This window comes from Lepidochelys kempii, chromosome 22 (genome assembly GCF_965140265.1).
Source record: "Lepidochelys kempii isolate rLepKem1 chromosome 22, rLepKem1.hap2, whole genome shotgun sequence".
Taxonomy (NCBI): domain Eukaryota; kingdom Metazoa; phylum Chordata; order Testudines; family Cheloniidae; genus Lepidochelys; species Lepidochelys kempii.
Window position 1 is genome coordinate 16,566,151 of NC_133277.1, and position 11,715 is coordinate 16,577,865.

The 11,715-nt window shown below is 40.9% G+C and overlaps 1 protein-coding gene across 4 annotated transcripts; it reads left to right on the forward strand.

Annotated features, from left to right (window-relative positions):
• Positions 1-251: 251 nt before the first annotated feature.
• RBM7 (RNA binding motif protein 7) lies at positions 252-9,274 on the forward strand. Of its 4 annotated transcripts, none has more exons than XM_073320735.1 (5): positions 265-408; positions 2,543-2,705; positions 5,036-5,138; positions 7,407-7,503; positions 8,399-9,274. In XM_073320735.1, the coding sequence occupies exons 1-5, from the start codon at positions 313-315 to the stop codon at positions 8,837-8,839; spliced, it is 900 nt and encodes a 299-aa protein (XP_073176836.1). In that variant the 5' UTR covers positions 265-312; the 3' UTR covers positions 8,840-9,274. The 4 variants fall into 4 exon arrangements, with proteins under 4 accessions (XP_073176833.1, XP_073176834.1, XP_073176836.1 ...); XM_073320734.1 differs by having other exon boundaries at positions 266-408; positions 7,404-7,503; XM_073320732.1 differs by lacking the exon at positions 2,543-2,705 and having other exon boundaries at positions 252-408; positions 7,404-7,503.
• Positions 9,275-11,715: the final 2,441 nt, after the last annotated feature.

Here is an 11,715-nt window from a genome sequence, read left to right on the forward strand (position 1 = left end):
TCCTTCCCTTTCCCTTTCCCTCTCCCTCCTTGGGACCAGTCACTCCCCCAGCAGCACTCATTCCCCTCCTAAAGTAGCCTATGCCGGGAGGGTCAGGGATTGGAACACGCGGCTTTTTTAATACCTGGGGCTGCGCATGCGCACAGCGGAGACCCCCCCCCATATTTGTTCCCCAGCCAACGAGCGCATGCGCGCGCCCGCCCGCCACCGTAAAGCTCTCCCGTGAAGGCGTAAAGCTCTCGCCCTCAAACGGTTGCGCCTGCGCAATGCACTGCTGGCGCCTGCGCAGTCAGTCGGGGCCCGTGCGTGGAGATGGGCGCGGCGGCGGCCGAGGCCAACCGGACCCTGTTCGTGGGGAACCTGGACCCCCGGGTGACCGAGGAGCTGGTCTTCGAGCTCTTCCACCAGGTACCGGCTTCTGCGCTCTCCGGGGGGGGCGGGGGCGATCTGAGAGGGCAGGACGAGGCCGGGCGGTTCCCGGCAGCAGCCTTCTCCCCCCGCCCCCCCCCCGCGATGGGCGTCAGCCCCGCCCCCATCCCAGGCTCCGCCCACGGGCCCGGGCCGCTCGCTCCGGCCGAGCCCCGCGCGGCCCGGACTGCCCTGCTCATGTCCCCCTCCCCCTCCCGCTCCCCCGCATCGGCGCCTCGCCCGGGCAGGCTCCCGCGGGGGCGGGTCCCCGCCCGCCTGCCCGCCGCCCGCCTGAGGGCAGGGTGTCTCCGCCCCGCGCCGCTCCGGGGCCTCCGCCTGCCTCAGCCTGCGTGCGAGCGTCCACACGGCCCTCGCCCTCCCTGGAGCCGGGTCTCGAACACGTCCCCACCGCACTGCGCAGGCGGCGCCTGGCCTGGGGCTCTGCGCTGCCGCCGCGCTGAAAACGGCAGGGCTTGGCTCCCAGTCCCAGCGGGGCTTGGCTCCCCACCCCTCTAGCAGGGCCCTCGGGACCAGGGTCTTGAATGCTTGCTGGCTTCAGTCAGGTGGATTTGAGCGTGGACCAAAGGGAGCTTGGGCTCAAACGTGAGTCGGAGCTTGGGCTTAGTTGTGCAGTGTAGACCTACTCTGATGTTAAAGCCAGCAATCACCATTTTGATGATCTAGTCCAGTGATTCTCAAACTTCATTGCTCCGCAACCCTCTCCTGAGAACAAAAATTACTACATGGCCCCAGGAGGTGGGATCGAAGTCTCCGCCCACCTGAGCACCACCGCCCTGGGTGGAGGGGCCAAAGTTCAAGCCTCACCACCCCATGCAGCGGTGGGGGGCAAAGCTGAAGCCCAGGGCTTCATCCCCAGCCGGGGGGCGGGGACCTGTAACCTGAGCCCCTGTGCCCAGGGCTAAAGTCAAAGCCTGAGCCCAGGGCTAAAGCCCTTGGCTTCGGTCCTGGGCCCCAGCAAGTATAACACCAGCCCTAGCAACCCCATTAAAACGGGTTGTGACCCACTTTGTGGTCCTGACCCACAGTTTGAGAACTCCTGATCTAGTCTGACCTCCTGCAAAAGGCAGGTCAGAGAATTTTGCACTTCAAATCCTGCATGAGCACTGTTAAACTCTTACAATTTTATTGCCAGGCTCATGATATTATATGTGGGTTTTTTGTGAAGGCACAACTGCTGAAGTAGATTGAAGAATACCACATAGTTCTTACAGCACTTGCTATTAGCAGATTTCAAAGCATTTCACCACACTTTTTAATTTATTGTCCTCAATACTCTGAGGTGGAGGAATATTCTCATTTTTATAAGTGGAGTACTGAGGCACAGAGAGGCTACATGAATTAACCAAGATCATACATCTGACGAAGTGGGTGTTCACCCACAAAAGCTTATGCTCCAATAAATACGTCTGTAAGGTGCCACAGGTCTCTTTGCCGCTTTTACAGATCCTGACTAACAGGACTACCCTTCTGATACTCAAGGTCATACAGGAACTCACCAGTCTTGAACTCCAGTCTCCCTAGTATTAAGATGGTTCAGTGGTGAGGCACTGAACCATCAACTAACACTTTTTTTTAAAAAAAATCTGTCATAATTGTGAAGGAAAGCTTGAAATGTGACCTGAAGGGTCAAACCAGGAAACACAGAAACCAAAACTTAGTACTATCGGATGTCATGATTTTTAAGCCAGTGTCACTATTTTTGATTGCTTGTGGCTGGCAGTATTGCTCAAGCCTATTCCTTGGTCTCTTTCTTTCCTTTCTAATTTGAGGTAGTCTTACCCTTCTGTTGCAGTACATGTTTTGTTCTTAGAGTAACATACATGGCTTGCATAACTACAGCTGCTTCTTATTACTCTTTGTATTGTGCTAGTGCCTAGAGGACACTGTATCAGGACATTGTATGCACGCATAATAAAAAGATACTCCCTGCCCCAAACAGCTTCACTTAAATACAGATGCATGTAACATTTCTCTGCAGAACTGGCATGTGTGTGGTGTTCTTTGTGTGCTTGCTTATGAGTTTCTTGATTTCCTTTTCCATTTCTTTGTAAGAGTAAAACTCTTCTGAACTTGCTCCATTTTTATTTAACATTTTTTGTTTCTTGATTTGCAGGCAGGTCCAGTAATTAAAGTTAAAATACCTAAGGATAGAGATGGTAAACCAAAGCAATTTGCATTTGTGAATTTCAAACACGAAGAATCTGTCCCTTATGGAATGAGTCTGCTTAATGGGATCAAACTTTTTGGAAGGCCCATCAAAATTCAGTTCCGATCAGGTATCCATGAAATAAACATTTAAACAATCTAGTTGTTTTAGGCAAAGTGGAGTTATCTTTTTCCCCCTTCACAAAAAATTTGACTATTTATATTTAATATTTTTAGGTAAAAAGGATATTCATTGTAGGATATCAAATTATAATTCATTTTTCTAATGGTTGGTATATTTGTGAAATGAAGGTGTCAGAACAGATTTGTACACTAGCCTTTCCTTATTATACTTTTCCTGCAGCAGGAGAGTTGTCTGTCAGCTCTGCCTGACCATAAGCTGGTTTGTTTTTGTTTTTTTTTTAGTGTTAACTTTGGTTTCAGGTTTTTGTTTTTTACACTGCAAATGTTGTGTGAATGGTGACTATAGCAATCCTAATCAATTACATCTATGTATTTAGAGAACTTCTACATTTTTCTCAAGGCTGTTCAAATCTACAGTATGGGGGTGCGGGGGGGAAGCTTCTGATTTAGCTGAGTGTATACCCAAAATTGTCTAATAGCATTGAAACAGCAGAAATGGCTCAGACTCAAATGATAAGATTATTGAATATAAGACTCTCTGTTTTGGAAATGGATAGGATGGCAAATGAAACTCTCTCACGTAGGGATAAATTGCTGCTGTTGAACAAATTCAACCAATTCAGGAGAGTTGGAATTTGCATGCTCAGAAAGAGGGAAATCTTTGTTTCTAGTCCCCGTCACCCCCCGTCACCCCCCCCCCCCCGATGATAGAGAGGTTTGGAAGAGGTACAGTCATAAGGTTGTATAATGTTCTGGAGGCAACAGTATAGAGTGAATGCCTGGGTTTGCCAGTGGGAGTGACTGATTCCTGAAAAGAGGAAGGAAATATCTATTGGAAGTCTTGGATAAGAATGCTCAAAAAGTGGTGGTAATCCTTTAGATCAGTGGTGCCCACCCTTATTACACAGGAGGGCCAAATAAACCAAACTTTGTGTGGGTCAAACAGATTAAATCTTAAAATATGTACAAAGTCACCTATATTGATATTTTAAGTTCAGCATGTTTTGTACGTATTTAGAAAATTCTGTACATAGAAAACCTGTTAACACACTTGTGCAAACTAAAATGATGTAAGCATGACAAAACGCTAATAAATTGGCTGTTAGCGTATTATGTTGAAGCAGGCTGCAAGCCTTATGAACTGCTCTGGTGGGCCATAGAATTCATTAACTTTATTTTCTTGGGTTTCATGCAAAAGGTTTATATATGTAGTACCAGATAAGTAGGGTCAGTAAACAATCCATTTAAATATATTCCTGCCTATTACATAAGTGAAAAAATTGAGTTCAGTGAATGCACAGTTTAGTCGTTTGGAGTGTAATACAGGACACACTGGAGTCGGAGGCAAAGCTCAGATTAATACATTATGGTAGTATCTAGTGGCTGCAACTAAGATTACTGCCCTATTGTGCTTAGTGGTGTATGGCATAAGAGATGATCCTTGCCTTGATAAGTCCCTTGCTTTCAATAGGTGAGGCTCAAACCATTAGTGAAATAAGTTGCCTTAAGAAACATAAGCTTTCCTACAAGGTAAGGAGAGCTCACTCTTCAGGTTTTCTGCTATATGTTTTAGATTATCTATTTTATAGCTCCAAGAAATACTCTAAACCGGTGCCTCTGAACCTTTCCAGATCCCTTTCAAGAGTCTGATTTGTGTTGTGTAACCCCCAAGTTTCACCTGACTTAAACTTACAAAATCCGACATAAAAATACAAAAGTATCACAGCACGCTATTGCTGAAAAATTGCTTACTTTCTAATTTACTATATAATTATAAAATCAATTGGAATATAAATATTGTACTTACTTTTCAGTGTATCATACACAGAGCAGTATAAACAAATAGTCTGAAATTTATTTTGTACTGACTTCACTAGTTTTTATGTAGCCTGTTAAACTAGGAAAATATTGAGATGAGTTGATGTACCCCCGGAAGACCTCTGAGTACCCCCCAGGGGTACATGTACCCCTGGTTGAGGACTGCTGCTCTAAACTCCTCATGCTTTAGCTGGGGGAGGGGCGGGGGTTACAAATTACTGTTACTGGCATGTTAGTGACAGTTGTATCTGATTGCAGTTAAACTAGGTTTACTAGCCAGAATGTTGCAAGTTGATTGCATCTTTACCATTGGGTATTAAAACAATTGCAACACCCTGTTTTGTAAACCTGATTGTGTGCCTTGACAGTTCACTAATGAAACTCCAAAGCTAATTAAAAGCAATGCAGTAGTGTTTCCATCTTCTAACAGGTGTTCACTTCTTATCTGAACTTCCATTTGTTCTTTAGGTTGTCTTATAAAATGTTTGTTTTAATTCAGGCAGTAGTCATGCATCTCAAGATGGCAATTCATCTTATTTCCAGCATGGATCTGCTAATACAAGTCCTTCCAGCACACCACATTCAACACCAAATTCAAACAGGTAAAGACTTCTATCCCACCTACCAGCAAGTACTTGTCAAATATATACTTTTGTAATTTAATATATGGTGACTTTGCTGTGGCTGCTGTCCTGCTTCTGGGCAGAGTAGCAGTTGTACCTTCTTTCCAGTGAGAGGCTCTCTTCCTATTCATTTATACTGCTTGTAGGTGGAGCACAGTTGTATCTCTTAGGGCAACAAAATAAAAATTAGGAACCTATTGTGAGGGTGAAAAGTATATGGTGGTTTTGGTTTTTTTTATGAAAACAAGGTTGAAAAATGCATACCCAATGTGAAACACTAGTTTTCTAAAGCTTTCCGCTTCATATGCTCTAGTGAGCTGTGTTCTTTTGGGAAAAATCTAGTGAAAATAGAAAATTTGTAGTAACTTAGGGCAGGTCTAAACTACTGCTTAAATTAATCTAACTTGCGTCACTTAGGGATGTGGAAAAAGGCCCCCATGTTCCCTCAGCAATGCAAGTTTCGTGCTGTCCACACAGGTGCTATGTGGGCAGAAGATGCTCTCATACTGACATAGCTTCCGCTTCTTGCGGAGGTGGAGTAATTATGCCGATGGGAGATCCTCCATTGGCATAGCACATCTTCACTAGATGCACTACAGCAGTGCAGCGGCACAGATGTAGTTTAGCCTTGCCCTTAGTGCCTCTGGTTTTTGTTCCTCTGTGTTGCTGTAGACCGTAGAGTTTAATTATTTTATTACAAAAGCTGTGTTGTGAAGCTTGATCTGAGACTTCACAGAACCGGTCAGGTGTATCTCAACTGAAATCCTGCATGTAGGTTTTTAAACAAATCTAAATAAAAGGCTGGGTAAGATCATATTGGGGAAAAAATAGCTGACACGTAGAACGCAGGATTGCTTTGCTTAATATAAGCTTTCTGTAAAATCAAAAAGGTGCCAAAATTATCAGCTCCAAAATTGGATTTGTGGTTACCAGAGGAATATACAGTTCAGTGGCCACTATTTGATGGGTTAGTATACCCACTATCAAAAGCAATACTTTTGAGTCTTATGTGGTGATTCACTTAAAACTAGGCTAGTTCTACTCTACATGAGCTGCAACAGAACAGTTGCAGGTATGCTGCTGTAGTGTAGATGCTTTCTATGTTGACAGAAGGGGTTGTCTGATGTAGTTAATCTGCCTGTCTGCGAAGCGGTAGCTAGGTCCACTTAACTGCATCTATAGTGTGGGTTAGGTTAACTTAACTACAGTGCACAGGGTGCAAAATTTCTCACAGCTCTGAGTGACATAAATAGGTTGACCTAACTTAGGTGTAGGCCAGGCCCTAGTCTCTGGATATGAATACAGTCTTACTGGATGGTTTTTTTTAACTTGTAAGTTATGACAAGAATGATGTCAAGTACAAGTGTAATAGCTAACTTAAATGTAAATGATCCATGCAGATTTGATTCTTGTCTTGATAGTGTACAAATAAAACTTCAACCGGTCTTGAGTAACTGAACTATTGAATATTAATTCATGCAGATGTTTAGAAAATCTTATTGACACATCTACCACAAACAACCCCCATGGATGTAACTTTGTGCATTGAATAATTCAGTGGTAAATAGAAATCTCTATCCAGACCTTTTGTGGTGCCATCAAATGAAACTGTGAATTGCCTTTAGCTCAGTATGTTGTTCAAATGATATCACTTAAGTAGTCATAGTGCAAATAGAGTAAATTTATGCAATTCAGCATACAAAAAAATTGCTACCTCCTGTGGTAGGAGGTAGCAATTTGGTTCAGAACCAGGAAGCAGTTTGTTTTTCCAAATGATACCTTTAGTTACTTTGCATTCCAAACATTCTTTACAGCTTCTCTCCTTATGGAACAGGTATATGTATTCTTAGTGGCCCAAAACCTAATGGTCTAAATAAGTATTGCCAATTAGTAAGAACATTAAAGGTATGCTGTTACCTTGATGGCTAGTCCCTTTCGAGAAAAGCTAAAAGCAGTTTCAGGTACAATCACTCCTGCCTCAAAGTCCACCTGCCAATTCTTGTGGTCTGAGTCACTTCCCTGTTTAAGCATGTTTTTCCATTGCTGTGTGAAAGACCCATACAGAAAAGGGGAAATAATGGGCAAAGGGCTGTCAAATACACAAAATAAGCAAGCCTTTTTAAAGAGAGAAATTACAGCATGACTTTTTTTTAAAAAAAACACTGATTAGGCTGCTGATGCCCCTTTAGCTTGCACAATGATGGTTTGAAACACTAAAGACTAAAATTCCTAATCTTTCTTCAGCAGATATGATAGGAGCACAGATAACACATTAACAGGATTCACATCCACGCAGATGCTGCAGAGGTCTTTCTCATCTCCTGATAACCTTCAGAGACAAATGGTATGCTGTTAAGTCAATAGAAACAGAAAATCTAAACCTAGTGGTCACAAGCAGTAGGTGGATAACACATGAAAACTCTCTCCTTTTAATTTTAAGTACTTTTTTACTTAGGGATACTTATTTAACAGATACTGATTCACAGGAATGTGTTTATGGAGTGTTGAAAGTATGATTGCAGTAGGTTTACTGTTCCTGCCACTGAAGTGTTTAGTGCCTGAAAACTTTGAACCAAAGAGTAACTATAGATAAAGCAATCAGTGTACACGTCTAAACTTACTCTGTGAACCTGCATCCAGTCCTTCTGTTAGTAAGTATTCACATCAAAGCTTTTCAGCTGAGGAGCAAATATTGTTCCACAAAGGACAACTTAGCATCCATATGAATAAAACCATCAGCTCTGATTTTTCATTCTGTTTGAGTGTCAACTTCTGAAAACAAATGCTCACTCGCCAAAAATAGGTCAGTATGTTACTTTTTTGTCTCCTTTGGGTCAACTGTTTAATTGTGTAATCTCTTCAACCAAAACTACATCTCAAAGAAATTAAATGCTCTTGCTTTTTATTATTCTGAATTTTATTTAGTATATCATTTAGAGTTAAGCAGGCCTGGCTCATTAGAGGGATGAAAATACTGTATGACATTAAGGTCTCCAGTAGAGAGTGTGTGGCTGCCATGAATGCTGATGCACATAGTGCATGGTATTCCTCCTGTATTCACTATTTATGTAATGCAGAACTCATAGCCCTTTGTAAGTATTAAAAAACTGTCCTAAATCTTGCACCATGGAGTGCTGAGCTGTTCCATCAGTCATCCAATCTCAGCAGAACCAAATGCTGATTCAGTATCCATCAAATCAGCTACACTTCTTTCTTGATTACCCTTTTTTCCCCCCCAGATGAATAGTGGTACACGGCAGCAGTCACAATACAGTGGGAAGTATGGTTCTCCGCATGCAGAGCAGTCCAGTTATCTCTCACCAGGGCAGCAGCAGAGTCATTCATTTAATCAGTCTTCAGGCTCACAAATGCAGCGTCGTCCAGATGGATCGTCAGCACAGCGCAAGAACAGGCTGAACTCCCATCCTTATCATATGGACAGCAGACATTTTAACCGTGAGCAGCGTTTTGGAGACTATGGATCTGATCATCATTACAGAGGGAACAGAGATGAGTACAGCTATGAAGACAGGAGTCCTCATGATGCTGGATCTGATCACTATTCTAGAGGGAACAGGGATGAGTACTGCTATGAAGACAGGAGCCATGATGGCTGGAGCCATGACTATAACAGAAGAGAGAACTACAGAGATGGCAAATGGCGCCCATCCCGGCATTAGCCAGTATTTAAAGTGGACTCTAAAGAACTTTTAGGGGCTCTCTCCTCCAGATCTCAAATTGATTTTAACAAAGTGTATAGAGTAACATTGTAAGTTACCTTTTAAAAAACTTTTGTAAAGTCATGTACATTACCTTTTTTAAAAAAAAGCTTCATTTTTATTGTATTAACTTTTCACCTCAGGGTTTTATGTGGAGATGTGCCACAACTTTTTTAAAAAAAATCGTAGTTTGGGGAGGTGAAGTTGTACAGCTTGGTTGTATTAAAAAAATTTTGTAACTAAAGTCTCTGCAACCAATCTGGTGGTAATCCCATTAAACAAATTCCTTGTATGATGTGTGGCAGTTTAAATATTGAAGACAGTGTTTCATACTGAAATAAAGGTTGCTTTTGAAAATTTAATGTAATTGCCCTATAAAAGCTGTAGATAAAACAATTTCAGTGTTCCAAGTTCTTGCATTTAAGGACTCTCATTTGTTCCAATCTTAGGTCTTTTGATTTGTTTAAAAATTATGTGCAATAGCCTAAAATGTTTGAAGAATTTATGTAACTAAAACCATTCAGGAACTGATTACATCCCTTGAAGTATGTTGTCTGTTTTAGAAAATCTGAATTTAGCCTGTGCCTCTTGATGCAAAGAATTTTTGTTTAATGCACAGGAGAAACAGGTGCCTATTTTATACATTTTTAGATGTATGCCCCTAATTTTTATGCAATATTAACTTTTAAATCAGTTGCTGAATTGTGGTCTGACTGAGCTACAGTATACAAAAGTAATAAGGGTTGATTGATTTGTTCCAGAGTAGTAACCAAGAGGCTGTTAGTGACAGAATTCCACATGTATTGAGATCTTGTTTAAATAACTATTCATGTGCCCTGATCACTTTAATATATGTATTCCTATGTTTCAGTATAGCAATAAACTTTTTTATGAAAGTATTCAGTGAAAAGTTTGAGGTTTTAAGCTGTTTCTCCTCAGTTTGCATCTTAAGGTCTCTCCTACATAGCTAGCAATTGTCAGACTCATGATTGAATGAGAATTGAGTGGTAATTAGAAATACAGAATCAACTAGAAGACTAAATCAAAAGTCTGAAAACTAGATATTTCAGTTAATGTCTCTTACATGGACTTGCTCAGGTTTCAGAGTAGCAGCTGTGTTAGTCTCTAAGGTGCTACAAGTACTCCTTTTCTTTTTGCAAATACAGACTAACAAATTTTAGAGCATAAGCTTTTGTGAGCTACAGCTCACTTAATTGGATACCCCAAACTAGTCAGAATAAGGAAAATAGAATAGTCAGTATTGTCAAGAGGAATGAATATGCTCAATGTTTTCCTGAAAGATTTAAAGAACTGAGAGATCATTAAGGACCCCATCCTTCTTTAAAGCCTGGCATTGGATGACAAGTTTTATAGTACAATAGAGACATGGAGACTAAACTCTAGATTTTAGTAGTTCCAATCTACTTGACATATAAAATGTTTAGTTGCTTGTCTCCTAGTCTTTGCATGTTCTCATTGTAATTGTCAAGCTCCATAATATTAAACCCTAAATGAAACATGTGCCATGAAGTTTCCTTTCAGATCAGGCTGATGTGTGTTTGAGAACTTATACTATTGTTACTAAAGAGGATTTCAATTTAATATCAGGCTCCATTTTTGACAAGCACAAAAATCCACACAACTATGATAAATTACAATCAATTATGCAAGGTACAAGTGATATGAAGAGAAGTAACTTTTTAATGCTGTGAAGCTCTTAGAACATTTTCTGTTATGTATGCCCTAGGAATGATTAAAGCCTGCAAGCTATGAAGCAAAGATGCAGGACTTGATAAATGATATGGCATCAGCCATTTCATTGTACGATGATTGGAAGATTTATAAAATTCTGGCAGAAGACTTTTGGAATAACAAATGAATGTCTTCCAAAGACTCATCCTTCATTTTACAAGGATCAACCATTTTGTCTTGGCTGTTCAGAGGTTTTTTCCCAAATCTGAGGCTATTTAGTAGATACTCAAAATAGATATTTTACTACCAAGTTTTAGTGCATTAATCAGAACAGCAACTATTTGCAGAGGATTGGTATCTCCTTTTCCCTAGCAGATACTAAAGTTTAAAAAACCTTCCTGATCCATTGAATTTAACATGCAAAGAATGAAATCTTAATTTAACTCACCTTTTCCTTGTGTAATGCTAATTCCAGAAAGCTAAGCTGTTCACATACTGAGTTAGGATGACCAGTTCTTCTCTCAGAATAAGTTATTGGGCATGATTTTCAAAATAGGTGCAGTGAATTTAATTAAATGAACTGCAGGGAAGCCAGAAAACCACATCTTGCTTACAAACTTTGGATAAGAGCCTAGCCATACAGTTTGCCAGAAAATATCAATTCTTTTGTGAAAAAGAAAAGTGATTGGTTTTATCCAAGTAAATGTGTTTTAGACAAGTTGAAAAGTTGATGGGGGAAAAAGGGGAAGTTGGGCAGAATGCAGGTGATTTTTTTTTCTGCTAGTTCACTAATTTTTTTGGAGCACACACTGTAATGGAAGTGTTAGTTTCCCAGATGCTGTCCTGATTGCTACTCCCTCATTTCTTGTAGCACTGAAAACTAGCATTTGTGATCCTTGTGTAGTCTACATTCTGGAAAAGTATTTTTTAAATTGGTGTAGACATAGCTAAATTGACTTTTCTTGCTTGGATAACTAAGTTTCAATGTAAAAAAACCCATGATTTAAAAAACAACTTTCATTTTGTATATTTTTACTTAAATGCCAGCAGTAGTACCAGGCAATAAGCTCTAGTGCTAAAATAGTCAAATCAGATCTTAGTAGATGTGGTAATGACAATTTCATAACACTCAAGGCCAGATTTTA